Below are 19,256 nucleotides of genomic sequence, written 5' to 3'. Positions count from 1 at the left end.
TTTTGCTTTTTATATTTGATTTAATAGTATAGATATGATAGAGATCTTTTAAAATTAGCTGAACAGCCCCCAGGGTCTCAGTCAGATCATCTAGCCCCCCCCCCCAACAATCTAGGTCCCCCCAAATATTTTGATAATTTTAGCCCCCAGGTTCTTTAAAGGCCAAAATATTTCTTAGCTCCCCCCAAAAAGTAAGGGGGCTGAAGCTATGTAAGAATTGAGTTCTAATTATGAAGAGCAAAAATTATCAAACATTGTCAAAGATTTTAGAAATGCTGTACAGTTACACTGAAAAACTTTAGGAACTATAAATTATAAGTGAATTAAAAATCTTAGATCTTTATAACTCAAGTGAGGAAAAGACATTAAGAAAATGTCGATCAATACACAACCACAAGTACATACAGTATGAGACATTTTGTAGCTGAGAAAAAGAACAGTGTAGAAATACACCCTGTGTCACAGAACCGGTGGGATCAGTGGAAAATTTGGTCAAAATTTCGTCCCCGGTGGGAAAAATACCCTACAATTTCAGCCTTACTAGAAATTTGACGTTGCTTTTATTCCAATTTAATCATTTAAAATTTAATTTAAAAAACTGCAAACCTGAAAACCATCCTCGCTGAATTTTTTTCTCCTGAGAACAATAGAACTTCTATCCCCATTGGGATTTTGAAAGAAATTTTCATCCCAACTGCATAGGAAAAAATTCCACAAGAACTGTGAGACAGGGGTGTAGAAATTCAGTAATCCCTCAGAACGACGCTCACAGCATTCATACAGCAAATCGACATTGACAATAAATCTCTTAGTTTTGTATCATCCAAAAGTCTCGACTACCCCAGAGTGTACATGTTTTTCTTTATAAGAATAAACTATATAAGAAGATAAGGCTTCGATGGCCAAAATGTTAAGAACATTTTAAGGCTTTGGGGACTCTAAAACACCCCATTTCTTAGAAAAACGCACAAAAATACCCACAAAATGGCGAAAATAAGAACATGATAAGAACATTTTTAGACTTTAATCTGAAAAAGTTAAGAACATCCGAAGGCTTCAAAAATTGTGGATGTTCTTATAAAAAAAGAACGTGTATCTCGGGTAAAACGTAGTGTAGTACAATGCCAATGAATTCTGAAATTTCCGTAGATCAGATTTTTTTTACAGATAAAACACCCCTTTAAATCAAGATTTTCTAACAGAACCTATAAACTCGTTCCTTTTGGCAAAATTCATAATACAGTAGAGTCTATACTCGAACCTCTATAACTCGAACAAGTTTCATGGCCCCTTCAGTTAACAATGCCTTAGAAACATTACTCCATAACTCAAAATTTCCATTTACTCCATAACTCGAAGAGATTTGTGTACCCGACGGTGCATATTCGAGTTATGGAGACACAACTGTATGTCAATACTGTTGAAGCTTATATAAATGTTTTATAAAGGAAAACTTCGAGGGTAACAACAAATAAGTAAAATAGTTGTATAAATTTTAACAATAAAATTTTTCAAAAGGTGAAGACACGCCAAGTGTTACAGTCTGTCGCTAAGCAATTTTTTGACTTAACAACGAAAAGAATTTCTTCATCATTATAATATTGAAGAATGGAATTCGGAGATTTGTGGAATTAAAGGTCTTCCGTTTCATATCAGACACATATTCCATATAAGTGTCTTGCTATTGTTATGTTATGCTGATATAAGCAAAAATATGTTTTTCTTTTCCTCTTTCTGATCATCTTGCTCCACATCCGTGTCAATGTGAAAAAGCTTGTGAATTAAAATTGATGAGTAAGCAAACGATATCACTTTTCTTACAAAAAATAAATTTGAATTTAAATTCGAAGAAATATTATTTCATATAATTTAATAAGTTATAAAGAATTTAAAAAAAGTTACTCAAAATAAATTTTCAGACAGAAAAACCACCATCATTTACACAAGCTGAGAGGAGATATAGATCTTTGTATAAATGATTTGTATTTCTCTGTTTGAAAATTTATTTAAAAAGTATTTACAAAAATGGGAGTAAAAAAAATTATTTTATGGTTGAGAGCCTCTAGGTGGAAGGGGTGGTCCTGGGGCGGCATTGACATTAGAATTTCTAGAGGGCGGCAGCTCCGGTGGTTCTTCAACAGCGCCCTTCTTTCCTTTTTTAAATTTCGGTGATTTTTTTCCCGATTTTTTTGTGGGCGTTAGGGCGTCAGAGATTTCTTTCTTCAGATTTCTCTTTGGAGCAGGGGCAGCAGGCTCACAGCTTTCTTCCTCTGATATTCTGTCAATGGCGGGTGTGGCGGGCGGATCACGGTAATTTGAACCTAGAAAAAAAGATGTTAAGAAAATTTAATAAAATATTTTTATAAAGATCGTATTCACATTAAAAATCGTTTAGAATTGAAAGTATATTACTACTAGACCCGATATTCGATGGATAATGGTTTGCCTTTTGTAATAACTTTTAGATAAAATATCTCGAAAAATTCCTTATTTGCACTCAATCAAAGTGTTTGCCCTATCAACTTTTAAAGTTTAACAAAAAAATTTGATTTCAATTTTCCTGTAAATCGAACAGGGATCATTTAGCAGAAAGTAGAATTAAAGTAATCCAACTGGATATTAGATTATCAAAAAAAGTTTAAAATTACCTGAGCTTTGTTCTCCATTTCCAATAGAATCACTCTCGGACGCTCTCTTCTTTGAATTATAATTCTCTTCTAATTTATCGAAACTCACATGTGACTTAGGGGTGTAGACTGGTATACCAATCATACGAGGGTCTAACGGCTCTTCATTAGTGGGCTGTTTCTGCTTTTTACCGAATTTAGTTTTTTACTCTTTTTACTACTTTTGGACGTTTCTTTTTCGACTTTCGGCGATGTTTCTTTGGTTGGAGATTTCCAGCGCCTTTTTTAAAAGAATTATAAAAGTACTTGGGATTAGTCTAAGGTGCTAAGCTAAAGACTAGCCGTGCATCTGTCTGCTAAGATACTAAAAACTAGATAAACTTTTGCCTTTGGGCTCTGGACATTTTTTCGATTTTACACCAACTAAAATGGCAATTTCTGAATTTTAAAAAGATTAATGTATAACTTTTTTTAAATGTCCTGTTAAACCTACCTTTTTAGAATTCAAAAATCAAAAATTGAAATGAAAAAATTAAATGAAGAAGAAAACGAAGAGTTTTTCGAAGAAGAGTATTTCACCTTTCAAAGCCCTAATCTCGGTAAAAATCAAACATTTTGGAATTTTTTTTGGTTCAGGTGATGTATCTATTTAGTATCTAAAAATACAATTTCGGAAATTTTTATGGAAGTATCTTTCCTTTAAAATCTCCAAAAAACCTCATTTTTGGCAATTTTCTCCACTAAATTTCCATACGAAAACAACTATTACTTGGGATGAAGCCAAATAGAAAATTTTTCCGAAAATATCTAAACAAAGAAATTATTGTCATTAACTTAAAAAAGGTTTGAAACAATAAAATGATTTCCCCAAGGAGATTAGGCTTTTTTTGTGAAAAGTATATGAATAGCGTCGTTATGACGTTTTATTAAGGTCCATGCCACACTTATTCCTCAATTACTCATGATGTAATTAATTAAATTTATTTTTTCAAAAGCAGTTTGTTCTTAAACATGTCAAAGCAGCGAAAACATAAGGTTTTATCTTCAAATGTCCAGAGCCCTTAAAACCTTCATACTCTCGTCATATTTTACGGTCAAGGTTATCAAATCATTTAAAGATGCCAGATTTAGAAATATGTACCTTATAGCAGTGCCGTAGGAGTGACACCGCGAGGGGGGGGGGTTGAAAATTTGAGCTCTAGATTGCTTGAAAATGCACTCAAAACAAAATGCTTTCGAGAAAAAACAACATAAAAATCTATTATTATTTAAAAAAGAAAAACTTTGCATTTTGCAAAATAACAATTGCTAGGGCACTGTTATAGACAAAACTGGAAGTTTAATCACAGGTTCAATCATTTTCCATGTTTATTTAATCTCCCCAATTCTTATTCAAAGTTTTGGGTATTTAAAAACACACATCCGATTTTTTTTTCAAACATATCTATACCTTATCGGGGAAAAAAAAGTCGGGGGAAAGTGACGAAAATACCTCTAGGTGACGAAATTTTTCCCCGACGAAAAAAAACCCCAACTAAATAAAACTTTGAACAAAGTTCTTTGCTCGAACTTATTGGATGATCAAGAGTTAACTTTAGGCGTAAAAACTCTCATGAACAGAAACTTTCACGATAACCACGATTTTTAGCCTGTTTATCGCGAAAGTTGATGTCTTGGAAAATTTTAACAAGGCAACCCGCCAAAGTTTATGATCTTTAAAAATAGTTTTCATCAATTTTGCGAAATTTAATGTCAAGAATAATTATAATATTGATGTCCTAGTAAAAAATTTAACAGGGACATTTCAAAGTATAGTCAACTTTCTCTAATTCATGATATGCACCATTGCAATGTCTTCTGACATTACATCACGGGACCAACAGCTGATTGGTTGCAAGTGACGTAAAATCAGCCAATACGTCACTTTCAACCAATCAGCTGCTGGGTCCGTGGAAGACATTGCAATGGTGCATATCATGAATTAGAACATCGATGATTCGAACTAAATTGTCTTTGAAAGTGACATGAAATACCTTCCATAATTTGAATCATTCTCTTATTCGATTTTCTTTCTTTAAGATATCGAAATATAGAGAGTCAACTGTATCTATGACTAAAAATATTACAGGAATTTTTCAAAATACATTACCTTCTATTTAGGGACCATTTGGATTCTGTCGATGAGCTGGCTGCAGCTATTTTGTCTTTATCTTTATTCTTGTCTCTTTTGAATGGGGAAATGTTTTTTAGTTTCTCCTTGATGGAACCACGCCGTTTCTTTTTAACTATTGAAAGAGCAGAGTGGAAAAATAATTAAATAACTTAGACCCAGCTAGCACAAAACGTTGTTTCAACATTTATCTAATGTTCACAACGTCCATATAACGTTAGTTGAACGTTAAAACAACGTTGTGTGTCAGCTGCGGACTTACCGGATAAATTTTGAAATTTATCCTTGTGTTGGGTTCTGTTCACAGCTTCGTTAGATATATCCCTTCCTGGAAATCAAAGTTATCATCATCGGCGTCAACTCGCTTTGATGAAACACTAAGGCATCTCAAACAAGAAATATCTTACAGGTTTTACCGATCAGTATAAATTATCAGAAGTCTCTAGAAAATCTTGGCGAAAATCAAAGGGGTGGGGGGCTCAAAGTACTGGTAAAAAGTACAAAGTGGTCTTTTAAAAGTGGACGAAATATCTAAGAAAAACCTTTTTGTTAAGATTATCTTTAAATAGATTTAATGTTTCAGAAGGGAAACTTTTGTTTTACTTTTTCCAAACACAAAAAGATCTTGGAAAAACATAGCGGTGGGCTCCTCCAGAAAATATTTTGACACCCTGTCCCTTTCTATGTTTACGATTCTTGAAGGTGTTTTTAAACTCGAATAAACCCTTAGAATGGGCGTTATGGACGTTATAAGGACATTGAAACAACGTTGTATGTCAAATGACTTACCTTCAGATAATGTTTGTTCTAACAATTCATTTGTGAGAGTCATACGACGTTTTGTTCTGTCTCTAACATTTCTTCTAAATGAAGAGACTCAGCAGATGACAAATCACTATCTTTCTCACCCAAAGGCATTGCAGAATCTAAAAAGACAAAGAAACAAATACCATAGAAATATGAAATTTTTAAATTTTCTAAATTGCATTGTAGCCGCCAATTGCTGCGTTGGCATTTTTTGTCCGTTTTACCACCCTAAACTCGATCCAATCCTTTTTTACACTTTTTTCTATTGCCTATAGGTGCGAAAAAAGGCTGGGACAGTTTTAGGGTGGCAAAACGCACAAAAAAATGCACGCACGGCAATTGGCGGCTACGGTCGAAAAGGTGTATACACCTATAAATGCTTAACTGCGCGGTCGGCCTCTGAAGGGACTGGTAATGAATTTACAAAGAAATCACATCAAATTCATGTCATTGACGTAATCCCTTCCTGGTAAACTCTAATCCAGAATCTTAAAGGTTTCTCGCTTTTTCTTGCCCTTTAACCTTTAATTAAACTCAATGGATTACGCTTTAACAACGGCAAAAATAATCAAAATATAAGTTAGATTTCTGTTTACTCTGTGACGAAACGTCTCTTATGCCAAGTATAGCGTGCCGGGTAAACAAGCTGCCCTCTAAGATGTGATCACAAGACTATTGCTAGAAATACAGTGTTCGCCATAATATCTGGAACAAATGGAATTTTCCAGGGAAAATTCTAAAAAGCGCAAGTATTTTGTAGGTGCCTTAACTTTAGCTGTGACTTTTAAAATGGGACTTAAGAGTTGGGAGCTTGATCTGAGGATCCAAAAGCTTCTGAATCATGGTTTCTGCATCATGGTTTCTGCCTACTTTTCCAGTCCCACCTTAAAATGCAATTTTGCCCTTAAAGAAAACTCCTTCCTTAAACAAAAATTACCAGTATCCCTTGTTAGAATGCCCCCCTTAAAAAAAAACAGCCCCCCCCCTAGATTTTTTTAATTCCCTTCAGCAAACAATTTTTTACAATATAACCATGTGAATGGTCCGACTAGGCTGAGAATTATTGGTATATATTTTCGCGTGTTTCGCGTGTATTAAATTTCGCGTTTGCAGACTTCTGGAAAATTTTCGCGTGTATTAAATTTCGCGATTCACTAAACTAGGTATTTTCAGAAAGTGGGAATATAAAGCAAGAAAAAGACTGATTTTTTTTTGAAACACAACGCTTTTGATGTAAAAATACTAACAAAATACTAAGAAAGAATTTTTCGCGTGTATTTAATTTTGCGATTTTGTAATTTTGAAAAATTTAAACAGTATTAAAGTTCGCGAAAATTGACCAAAAAACTCGCGAAATTAAGTACCCGCGAAAATTTGTAACACGCGAAAATATATACCAATAAGGTAGCCTAGAAGCCATTATACTCCTCCCAAATCAAAATATCCGATTAAATAAAGTAGAAATTCTGAAAATGTAATTCTCGCCTGAACGCAAAACGCTAAAATACCGAGCATATTCTGACCACCATTGTAGATAACTTACTTTGAAATTGTGCAATAACGCGTCTAGCAATCCTATATTGACGTTCTTTCTCCAAAAGATCATCCTTTGAATTAGTTGACCAATCAGAATTCGATTCTTGTCGTTCAACCAATTTGATTGGAGGAAAAATTGGCGAATGATGATGTAATGCATCCTGAACAGCCTTCCATTTACTGTTCTCTAATAATTCATTGTCTAGAAAAAAGAGAAATTACATAATGATGCTTGTAGAAATCCTTAAAATTAGTAAGGCTAAGGGTACGTGGCTTATTTGGACCAAAGAAATCCCGCCAAGGGTTACAAGAAATTGGGTGGTACCACCACCCCGGATCAATTATAGAGGGGGTCTAATCCAACAAACCCTGCATTACTAAAAATTAATAAAAAGAACCCGACAAATTTCATATTTTACCGTCCACAACCCCGACCGAAAGTGACTATCCCCCTATCCCCTACGGATTCATTCGTCTTTTTTTTATCACGGGAATTAACTACATGTGGTTTAAAAGAACGACACATTACGCATGCGTGTTATTAATGCAGGAATCGCAAGACGAACCTACTGATATAGCAGTACTCTTCCTTCAAATCAAATGGCTACTGTTTTAGTTACGGAATGTACCGGGTGCACCAAAAAAAAGTATACAGGTTTGCCGAGATATTGTGAGCTTGTGGATTTATATTTTTTGTTCATTCTTTTTTTATTGTATAGAGGATGCTCTAACTTGAATTTTGAGCTATTATACATTAAATTTGAAAAAGTAGTTCGAAAGTTATTTCCAAAAAACTGACTTTTTTTCCATGTCGAAATTTCAAAAATCATTAAAAACAGCAATCACGCTATAAATAAGACAAAATGACAAAAACACAATTTCATTGTCTTTTTGATTCTTTTTTCTCCTATCTTATATTTTGCCAACGGTTTGTCCATCTTATTTACACGTCATGAATATTTCCAACAGCAGTAAACTCAATGCAGACCCAAGTTCTTTGAGCAACTAGTTGAGGAATGGTGATTTATTTTTTCAAAAATTTTCTCACGTAGCACACCACACCTCTCTTGGAGATATTTTTTCACATAGGAATAGCTTGTTTTACCATATTCTTAAATTCCGTAACGAGTTTTGATGAACACAGTTGCATTTTTTGGTATTTTTATGTGTAAAGAAGGTAAGTGCCAAGAGAAAAGTTTGCTCGCTGTTTTTGATGATTTTTTGAAATTTCGACATTAAAAAAAGTCAGTTTTTTTAAAATAATTTTCGAATTACTTTTTCAAACCTAATGTATGATAGCTCAAAATTCAAGTTAGAGCATCTTCTATGCGATAAAAAAAGAATGAACAAAAAATTTAAATCCTGAAGCTCACAATATCTCGACAAAGTTGTGTACTTTTTTTTTGGTGCGAATTTTGTTATAGATAGTTTTAACATTTTCTCGATTGTAGTTGTTCTGTCATGTGATTGAGTTTTGTTTGTGCTTTCTTAGATCAAAATTCATGGATGTTTTCGTGGTAGAAAAGAAACCTTAGAGCCTTAAACCTTAGACCATTTTCAGAGCGTTATGGGTCCGTTCCGTTCCAAAACGATTCCGAAACAAATGTAAACGTCAAAATTCGAAAAGTCAAAAAAGAAGACGTTACAAAGCAAAACAGATCGAAACAGTTTCGCTCCACTTTTTTCATCAGAACGGAACTGCTCCGTTTTCTTGCTCCGAAACGCTACGAAACCAATATATGAAGACACTCGATCAGTAACGGAATCATACCGGAGCGAAACAGAACGGTAACGTGCGAACATGGTCTTAGAAAAGTGAAACGATTCTTACGTGTGCGGTCTTGACCGAAGGGTAGGTAGCTTGTTAATTTTGGATTGATTTGAAGACGTTGCGGTATGGAATCAACTGATGACGTATTTTCAACGTTCTCACAAGCATCGTCCTCACTGGATGAAGGTGCTAGCGTTTTGATTGGCTGCTGCTATGGTAACAAAATAAACAAATAAAACTGTGCCCAGGTGGTTTGGTGTAGTACAAAAATTCTCAATTTTACTATCGAGTTTTTTTTTGAAAGATTTTACTATGAAATGTTTAAAAACCGATCGGAAAAAGTGTAGTAAAGGTATGCGCATAAGAGGATTTCGAAATATAGCTTGTACCTAAACTATTACATTGTTATCTTTTGCATGGATTAATTTTACTCATTTTCTCCAATTTTGGCCCTTTTCCTTAAAATTTAGTCTTCGCGAAAAATTTAAATTCCGAAATTTGGCCAACAAAAGAAATTAGGTGAAACAAATAAGACTGCTGATTCGCGAACTTAAATTCACTTCAAAATTTTTAAATTCTCGATTCGCGCAAAAAAAGTCACCGCGAATAGCGCTTCGTCGTGCAAACGTCATGATTATTACTTCTCTGATTTGACTGAAATTCAATCCCACAATCCTTTACGTCTTAATTCAAAAGTCGTGAAAGTTATTACTTGTTCTTTGTAATTGAGTGTAATTTGCGTGCAAGCGTAATAAACGCAAAGGGTGATGGGATTGAATTTCAGTCAAACTTAAAAATCAATGTCTATTTTTAGATTCGCGACGGTATGCTATTAACCCACTTCACGAATTATGTTGTACCCCCTTTAAGCACACTCACCATTTTCTTGTTGTTTGTCTCAGTAGACTTTGGTTTCTCTGGTGGACTGGACACCAGAGAAAGTGAACGCCCTTCATCTTCCGACATGGAGTTCCTCTTTGGTTGTGGGTCCCTACCTTTCTTCCTGGTAGGAGAGGATCCAGATCTGTTTCCAGCTATGGCTGGAGGCTGGGAAAAGTCAGGTGGTTTCCTTCTACCCGGAGCTATAAAAAACAACGAGAACAAATGAGTTATATGAATAAATAGACTGGAGTCGTTTATAATGTATATTACGTTAATGTGTGTAACACAGTAGTATAGACGTTATATGATAATACAGTTATTGTTACGGGATTTTGTTCCCTTCATTACTTTTTGCTTTATTTCTACTATGTCTGAATTAGTCATCTAGCTTGCTAGGCTAATGAATAAATAATCATAGTACAAAAATAAGATTTTCACTTGTTCCAGAAAAACTTTACTCCTTTACTACTAAAATATACCTTCAATGATTCAAAAATGAATGACTATAAAATATGATTTGAAAAGATGAAACCCTGAAGGGAAAGTATTTTGGGCCTCCTCCGAGTTTTGACAAACTTTGCCATCTCTTCAGTATTTTTTTCATGCAAAAAAAAAACTTATTTGTCCATTCACAAGAACGAATTTCAGAAATGGCTAATATTGATTTGAAGTCCCCTTAATCAATAAGTAAACTAAATTATGAACCATTTTAAGATTATGTGCTTCAGGAAGGCAGCCGCTTGCGAATCTTAACACTTGAGCCGGAAATCACGAAAATAAGAACAGCCGAGCATAGCAGTCAACATTGACTGTTACCTGCAAAAGTATGTAATCCCCGTCAAAGTAGTTTTTATCCTTTGAAGTTTTCAACATTGTGTAAAACCTCCTCAGGCGGAAAATTGGATTTTGAACAACAAATCTGGCCAGATTCTTCATGTTTTGCAGAATTTTGTTGAATTCGGAGACGGACAAGCCTATTTTTGTACCTCGCTGAGACGGAAATCCGCTTCAGACGGAAGAACTTTGTACACTGAATAAACAAACCTGATTTATTTTCTAGAACGGAATCTTGTCCTTGGGGCGGTTTCCGTTTACCGGAACTAGGAGAAGATCGGGTTTCCGGATTATCTTGTGGGTTGGAAGACGGATTTGTTTTCTTCCTAGATCGTGAGTTTTCTTTTGGTATTGTTTGGTCGAAGGAGCCATCTACACTTTTCATTTTCTTTGTTTTACTCCTTGTACGAGATGATACTTGATTACTACCTATAAAAAATTGAAGTGGAGTCTCTTTAACTCGAACCTCTATTACTCGAATGACTCCGTAACTGGAACAAGTTTTTTGGTCCCTTTATTTTGCAATGCCTTATAAACCTTACTCCATAACTTGAACATATTTGTGTTTCCAGTGCGTGTTCGAGTTATAGAGACTCAAATGTACCATATTAGAGCGATTGCAGTCGGAATAGCGACCCGATAGCTCCACCCTTCCCACTGGACTGATCCACACACCTATGTACATTAGCGAGTTTATGTATTTGCACTTTTGAGGACGGTAGAGTGACTGAAGCGGTTTAGAAAAACCCGCAATTCCGCCCCGCAAAATCGAGGACGGTAAAAGTGCTGATTTACCGTCGTCCTCAGCTGGTCAGGATCTACTCAAATTAGAACCTTACCGTCTCCGTCGCTGAAAAACACACATACATAAACTCGCTATTCTCTTCAATTGCTGTGAGCATTAAGCACAACGGCAGCAAGTCCTATTTTGAAACCTTTGGTATGACCCGACTGAGATTGAACCCAAAACCTTGTGCACCGTAGCTGAATGTCTACTTTTATGCTTCGGACGCATGAATAACCAAAGAAGCTGGGAAAATTTAGAAATGGGATATTTACGAAGCGCAAAATGCCAAAAAATGTAGTATACCAAAGCTAGTGAAAGTTGATGATGCAAAGATGCATAGTTTATTTAATATGCACCATGTATAATAAATTTCAAAAGCTCTTTCCTTAAAGAATTCTTACCTTGATTAGAGAGCTTTTCAGCTTTAGCTGTTAATGAATCGATAACATTACTATAAGCATCAAAGACATTACTATTTCCTCGATTCTTATTAATCGCAGGGACAGGCACCCGACTACCGGGTTCGTTACTACGATATTTGGCTTTGATTTTCGCGACATCTGGCAATGGATTGATATTAGTATAAGCATTATCGTCTTCGGCTTCATCTTGAGATGTTTTTACGGTACCGAACATTCGTTGCTCCAACTCTTCTTTTGTACGCAGTGCCGCGTTTTTGAATCGGTAAGCGGCGAGCGCAAAAAAGAGCGGGAAAGGTAACGTAGGGTCAGGTTCAGTATTTGGCAACCCTGGGTTGATTTCTTCGTAGATGTTTTCTGATTGGACAGCTTCAATTGATCGAGCAGCTTCAATTGATCGGACAGAGCGCACAGAATCAAGTGTTTCGTATGCGTCATCGTCGTTATAAGTATTATTGTTCGTTAGGTTTGTGTAGTCTCCTTCCTCCTCCACCACCGCCTGTCTAGAAGATAAAAATTGATATCCAATATGTTGTTTTACAAGCATAACCACATATATCATATTAGATATCATATTCTTTTACACAATAGATATAGGCTAATTTCTCGCAGATTTTCCGTGAAAATCGACTAGTCTGTTATGTTGTTTTCTAATTTACATTGTATTCGAATCACGCTGTTAGCGACCAGAATTGAAAACAAGATGACGGACTAGTCAACTCTAAACCTAGGCAAGCTTCCTATATACTGGTAGCCGGATTCAATCAAGTAGTTAGAGGGCTGATTTGAGCATAACGCTTATAACCAGATTAAAAGCTTTAGACTTGCAGATTTCCAAGACTGAAATATTTTTCAAGTCGTCATTTTTTTTTTCTGTTCAAACACACATTACTGCATGTGAATACACCTTCCGTATCATAGTATTCTTTTCCTCTAAATTTGAATGAGGTCAACAAGTTCCATCTCATAAAACTTATTCAGCAAAAAAGCGGACGTTTTTTAGGCCTATTTGCTTCCGTTTAACAAAACAAATTGGAGGGACACATGGCAGCCAAGCCTAGGTAGGGGAAGGCACCACTCATTTCCATTGATTTGTACTTTTACAGTTGACCTATCTTTAGTTGTTGATAATTTAACAGAGCATTTTCCGATCATTTGTATGACCTTGCTCCATCTCTAGCCCCGCTGCAAACTCAATTGAACCCACAACCTTGCTCGCTCAACTTATCTTTGCTTGGGCACCACTTTTTAAGAGCACCGCAATAAAAGCACCCCTTTAAGGAAACCACCCTGAAAAATTTGATGCTCGATCGTCCAGACAAAGAAGTTCCGCACCTTAGTTTTTTTCATTATTGAAACATGATCAACAGTGTCATAGAAAAAATCCAAGGCGGATATGGGTGTGAAAATCCTACCTCCCAAATCAAAATATGTTCAACTATGATAACTAGTTCGACTATCGTAAATAACAATATTCGCCCGGAAAAGTTGTTTTAATTACCTGTTGTTCATTTGTTCATGGTTACTCAAAATATGATCAACGTTGTCATAGTAACAATCGTAACCAGGTGAATAACCATTGGTTTGTCGCCTATCTTCTTCATATGGCTCGACGTACCGCTTAACCGGGTCTATCCGTAGATTCTCTACATCCGGAATATCTTTATTATTCCGCTGTTGTATAAAAGGATCATCCATTTCTAAAAAAAGCAAAGTGAAAACAATGATTGGAGTCAATTTGTATCCTTTGTGTCATTGATACTTTATCAATGTTAATATATTTATCTGTACCAATACACTCTTAAAAAAAAAAGAGTATTTTCATAAGAACAAGGAGAGGCTCAAAAACCGTCAAAAGATGAGGACAATTTAAAAAAAATGTCGAGACTGGAATCGCTGAGTTTCAAGCAATCAAAGGATCACATAGTATAAAGCTTTAAAAACCTCAGTTTAGCACTAAAATTATAACAGGATAAGAACTGAAGTTGGGATTGCCATAAAAATAAGAACAACCTACTCTCCACTGGTTCTTATAAAAAAGAGTGTAAGTGCCGATGTTGTAAGGGGGGATGAGAGCGCATAAATATAACCTCGCTTAAAGAGGATATGTCGAGAAAGACACGAGTCTGTCAAAATGGTACACGTTTTTTTATAAGAACAACTAAAATTTTTTGACCGTTTTTTTTGTCCGTTTTCTTAAGAAATCGGGTGCTTTAGAGTCCTGAAAGCCTTTAGATGTTCTTAACTTGTTCTTAATATTTTGGCCATTGAAGTCATATGTTCTTATATAGTTTGTTCTTATAAAAAAACGTGTATATAAGAAAATGTGTGTTTTACTCACCTATGGAGACATACTCGTGCGATTCCACGTTGTCCACGACGGGTTCTAAATATTCATCATCCTGCGGCGATTCATAAAAATCCTCACGAGTCGGCGGTAAGAAATGCCTCTCGGCCTCTTTCGTCCAAATTTGATCTTTGACTTGAGGGCATGTCAACGTCATAGATGGGGAGCTCATCGTTTCTGAGAGCTCTACATACGGCTTTTTGGTATCATCGCGAGCATTCGTGAAGCCTTCCAGCGGCTTTTTGTTAAACTCAAATAAACCAAGGTCTGGACTAAAAATTACAAACAAAGTCCATTCGGTTTAAATTTGCTCTCTTTTTTAACTTTTTTTCTACCATATGGAATCACTTTCAATGGAATTAGGCTAAATTACATGGCCCCCGGCGTGCGCATCGAATTGAGGGGGCCAAAAAAATATGTCGCCCACCATGGTTGGGCGACGAAGAAAATTTTCGACTTTTTGCCCTTATTTCACCCCTCTAAACGGTATATATAAGATTTTTCAAACTAAAAAAAAAATACTTTGCAAAATATTGGGGGGGCCATGGCCCCCCTGGCCCCCCCCGTTGACGGGGGCAATGAATTACGATGACATGGTTCCTACATGGTAGCACGGAATATTTATGATTTAAAGCGAATGAAATCTAAAAATTATTCTTAAAAAATATTTGACATAAAGATAGATGCGGTCGAATGTCAGTTTGTTTGTCAATATTGCCGAAGAGTTCTGGTCTTAGCAAAGTTTGAGAAAATATATAGACTATAAATGTAATTTTTTTAATGGATGAACAGTGCCAGGAGTTTCATTCATGTTTTTAACATGAGTTTTGGAGACCATTTTAGCGAATTCCGTATTTCGAAGGAAATCTGGCACGGCAAAAGCTGTGAAGGTTTTAATATATACAGTGCACTCTCTCTAATTCGAAATTCTATCATTCAAATCTTTCTATAAATTGAACTAATTTTCAGTCCCCGTCGAGAAGAAGCCTTCGTAAAATGCTTTCTAGTATTGGAATCTTTCTGTGGTTCCAACAAATTAGATTCCTCGTTCAAGTTCGAATTAGCGAAGCTCAACTGTAAAATAAATGTGCCATGGTATAGTGGTAGTCGACCTTGGCTTCTGTGCAGGAGGCCAGGGTTCGATTCCCACTCACGGCAGTTCACTTGGCAAGTGAACGTTCCTTCGCTCAGGTCAACCCATGCCATGTGTGGGGAATTGGGTAGTCAGTTCAAGGTGCTGACGGGACGCTCATTAGTAAGCGTCTATAGTTACGAGAATAGGCCTCTAAAGCCTCCTGCAACTCAACCAAATAGAAATAAAAAAAAACCACACTTACTACCGACATTTCCGATAAAGAACGAATGAAGCAATTGCCCCCACCAGAATAATCTGCACGGGAATCAAAATTCTTTTCGCCATTCCCGACGACTCAGGCTTAGACGTAGTTGCAAGTTCTGAAAAAAGAAGAAATTTAGAGAAATGAGTTCACTCTCGGGATACATTAAGTCATCGCTTAAGCCTGGATCCATACTCCGAGAAAAAACGCAAATCCTAAAGAAAAATATTTTAATATAGAGTCAACCTGAAATAATGAAGGGAATCACATTTTAGCAGAGTTATAAATTTCGACACTTTGCATAGCTCGCAAAAACGACGATTTCATAAACCATAGGGAAGTGAAAGAAAAAGTTTTATTTTAAGTTCCTGTGAAATGAATTTATACGACCGAATTTTTTCAACCGTGAATCTAGTCTAATTAAAAGAATATCAAACGAGAGGATATATGTTTTCAACTATTTCTATTTCTATATATTCATTTGCATAAATTCTACAAGAATTACCTTCTTAGTTACTTACAACAAAAACATACATACCTAGATATTCGTCATACGCATTATACGGGTATCCTCCATCCCTGCATTGAAGTATTGTGATCAAGCTCAGGAACAAAAGAGCACGAAAAAAAAGTTTCATGCTTATATAAAATCAGCTACATCTTTTTGGAAACCAAAAAGAAAAATCCGGTAAAAAAAAATACGAAGGTTTGTCAAAAATCTGTTTGCTTATGTAATCATCGTGTTGATGTAGCAGTGCGGCCTCTTTTTGTGTTTTTTTTTTGATTTTTTTTTTCTGTTCAAACTTCCTACCATTTGTAACTTTCTTCGTATGGTTGCGATGGATATATAGAATTCTTTGCTATATTTGTGACGTCAAATATATTATTTTGAAAAGATAACATCAAAACAAACCATTTTAACTATTTGACGTCAATTTTGTTTGTTTAAAAAGGAAGAGCAAAACACATACTTTTTGTTGTTTGTAAAGGTCATTGTTTTAACATTTCCACCAATCGAGACGGAATGCGATTTCACATGAGGAAAAACTTTCGTTAAATCACATAATTGACCTTCACACGTTTAATAAGGCAACACCGCACAGTGCCGTAGCCTCCGGGGGGGCCTGGCCCCCCAAAAAAGTTTTAAAATTGACTTTCGGAGAGGCAGTTTTAGCCAATCTGGAGGGTATAAAGTCCAACAATTTTCTAGCTCCCCCCCCTAAAATATAAATTGTGTCTACGGCACTGCCGCAACAATGCTTTCATCATTTAATCCAGATTTAGGATGAATATCAAAAAAGCTTTTGAAGTCCATTGAAGAACATTGATTGGCTAAGTAAAACAATTACCCGAAAACATGAAAATAAACCTAGACTTTGGAACACAGAGCTTAATTGACACGGACACGGATCTGCTTCATATAGATCTGGGTGAATCCCCAGGGTCTTAGCTTTCCAGGAGTCACTCCAGTAGGTCAGCCCCTTTGTTTGGCCTTCCCCAGAAAATTAAAAAAAAAACAGCCACACTCTTTCAAAACGTTTAGAAACCCCCGTGTTAGAATTTCCTCATAATTTCTAGCATTTTGCTCGGTAGAAAAAGAGTTGATAACACTTTCCAGACTTTTTGATAAATAACGAGATTGCTCACGGGAATTCTTTGACCCGCATCCCGCGCGATCGTATTTAATCGCCCGCGCGTGTACGCTCTGTCTGCTGTATGGGTACCGTATGCGAGTACAAGCTCCTCTTTTCAGTCTTTTGAGACTTTAAAGGCGATTGGAGAGTGTCCTAACCCCTCAGATGGAAATTTCTAATTTAATAGACTTTACTGAATGTCCTAAATTGGAATAAGAGTCACTCTCTTCAACTAAAGAGTCCTGAAAATCGCGATGATTGATCGGCTCTTGTATGTTGGAAAAAATCTAAAATCATTTCTTTAAGAAGTTAATACCTTGACTGGGTAGAGTTATACAGATCAAATAAACATATGAAATGATTAATCATTGTTGCACTAATTTTCACGTCTGCTTGGCCGAGTGGATGAGGCGTTGAACTGCCATCTGTCCAGGTGACATTTTTGAGAGTAAGAATCCTAAACGGTGAGCTCGTTATTGATATTTTTGAAAATTCCCGTATTTTAATAAGAAGCAAAAATTTTCTAAGTAGTGTCACCTCAGTTTGACCTTGTCATTAAGTACTGTATTTCAAAATGGACCAGGTTGGTTAGCGGGTGGAGAGGCAAGAGTCATGACTTTCAAAATTCAGTATTCCAAAACTTTCAACTAAAAAAATTACACAAAAATCGACTTTCGACTTTTTTTGCTATCTTACAAGCACCTTTTTTAGAACCACAAGTGACTGAATATGCTGCTAAAAAATGATTTACAGGTATAAAAAATGATTGATAAAGGAGCGAGTTTATTCGCGTGGGTTAGAAATTCCCGTGAGCAATCTCGTTATTTATCTGAATGTCTTTCCAGATTTATCCCAAATTTACTGGTTTAATAAAAAAGAACTAAAAACTCACTTACAAAAAAGGTTTGATATGTTCCGTACTTAGTTTTTCTCAATGTCTCAATACATTTTCTAAAGCGGTCTGGAACGCTGTAAACTCGTACAGAGTCCTTTAATTTCCCTTTTTGTTGATTGTATCACGTCCATCAAAAATGTGGTACAAGTAGCTCTTGGTGCAAGATTGAGAATACAGCAATCTATTCATTCCCTGGATATTGTAAAACAAGAGAATAATGTGTCGAATATTGAGGATATATTCTATAGTAGACCATCTGGCTATGATGCGCAAAGGAGTGTGTTCAAACCCAGGTTGACCCATAATAAAGACTTCGTATTTAATACAAAATCGGGTCACCTCCGAATGTGGTCACAGACTCACTTACTTATAAACAATCAATCACCAAGCACCATTTGTATCCATGAAATCTCCTTTGAACTCATACATCTGTAAAAAGATGGAAAGAGAGAAGAGGTTGAGTAAAAAATTAGAACGTTTGGCAATCCCCTGGGAGCAAAAAATATTTTTGTTCAAACTCACATCTACGTTTTCCACCACAATTTACGAGCGCCAATCGATAGGTTCTATCAAATGGTACACGGTCCGAAACGATCCTAGTTGTCTACTATAAGTACCTAACTTGAGATAAAAGTTGTCCGGGAATATCGTGAATTATTCTCAGAATTTAAAAGTTCCATTAGATCCAACCTTAGGCTGCCCAGATCCCCTCTGATCCCCTATATCAAAACTAATTTGGGGATGCATGCAGCCTAATCCAACCTACGTTTTGAAAGCTTGTTAACGTAAGGATGGCTATGACATTGGGTGTTTGAATGGCCAGCTTATCTATTCTGTTTAGAAAGAACGATATATACCTTCCTTCTCCAATTGACACTAATGTTTCTTTTTGCAAAATAAAACCACCATTGTAGCTATACATAGAAGACTTCATTAAAGAAGAGTTATTTTTTATGATCTTTCTCTGAAAAACAAGAAAGTATTTATTGGATTGGATTGAAGGTTTATTATTCATTTGTCTAACAGTTAAACAACATACAAACAACCCTGTGTCATAACAGTCCTGGTTTGAGAAATATCGGTAAAGAAATCGCCTTCAGGGAGTAAAAATATTCTGAAATCTCATCCAAATAACAAAAATACACTGAACTTAAACCCCTGCTCGGAAACAAAAAGTATCCCACTTAATTTTTCACCATCAAGAAAATAC

At 35.8% G+C, this 19,256-nt stretch overlaps 2 protein-coding genes and 1 long non-coding RNA gene across 5 annotated transcripts; all 3 read right to left on the bottom strand.

Moving 5' to 3' along the window:
- Positions 1-2,040: 2,040 nt before the first annotated feature.
- LOC136810112 (uncharacterized) lies at positions 2,041-2,816 on the bottom strand. Its single transcript, XM_067066680.1, has 2 exons — positions 2,649-2,816; positions 2,041-2,321 (listed from the first exon to the last, which is right to left on the bottom strand). The coding sequence occupies exons 1-2, from the start codon at positions 2,770-2,772 to the stop codon at positions 2,047-2,049; spliced, it is 399 nt and encodes a 132-aa protein (XP_066922781.1). The 5' UTR covers positions 2,773-2,816; the 3' UTR covers positions 2,041-2,046.
- A 17-nt stretch (positions 2,817-2,833) lies between these two features.
- On the bottom strand, positions 2,834-18,087 carry LOC136810111 (uncharacterized). Of its 3 annotated transcripts, none has more exons than XM_067066679.1 (12): positions 18,048-18,087; positions 15,518-15,635; positions 14,175-14,452; positions 13,335-13,533; positions 11,816-12,336; positions 10,838-11,056; positions 9,791-9,993; positions 8,972-9,122; positions 7,148-7,342; positions 5,587-5,723; positions 4,777-4,912; positions 2,834-2,907 (listed from the first exon to the last, which is right to left on the bottom strand). In XM_067066679.1, exons 2-10 carry the CDS (start codon positions 15,598-15,600, stop codon positions 5,626-5,628), a joined length of 1,947 nt encoding a protein of 648 aa, XP_066922780.1. In that variant the 5' UTR covers positions 15,601-15,635; positions 18,048-18,087; the 3' UTR covers positions 2,834-2,907; positions 4,777-4,912; positions 5,587-5,625. The 3 variants fall into 3 exon arrangements, with proteins under 3 accessions (XP_066922780.1, XP_066922778.1, XP_066922779.1); XM_067066677.1 differs by lacking the exon at positions 18,048-18,087 and adding an exon at positions 16,056-16,382; XM_067066678.1 differs by lacking the exon at positions 18,048-18,087 and adding an exon at positions 16,056-16,380 and having other exon boundaries at positions 8,972-9,119.
- Positions 18,088-18,159: 72 nt separating this feature from the next.
- On the bottom strand, positions 18,160-19,006 carry LOC136810110 (uncharacterized). The gene is made up of 3 exons (XR_010847064.1): positions 18,904-19,006; positions 18,414-18,475; positions 18,160-18,238 (listed from the first exon to the last, which is right to left on the bottom strand). It is a non-coding gene; the product is annotated as an uncharacterized lncRNA (long non-coding RNA).
- Between the last annotated feature and the right edge of the window lie 250 nt (positions 19,007-19,256).

This window comes from Clytia hemisphaerica, unplaced genomic scaffold (genome assembly GCF_902728285.1).
Source record: "Clytia hemisphaerica strain Z4C2 unplaced genomic scaffold, Clytia hemisphaerica genome assembly, whole genome shotgun sequence".
Classification (NCBI taxonomy): Eukaryota; Metazoa; Cnidaria; class Hydrozoa; order Leptothecata; family Clytiidae; genus Clytia; species Clytia hemisphaerica.
This window is presented reverse-complemented; position numbering and strand designations above follow the sequence as displayed.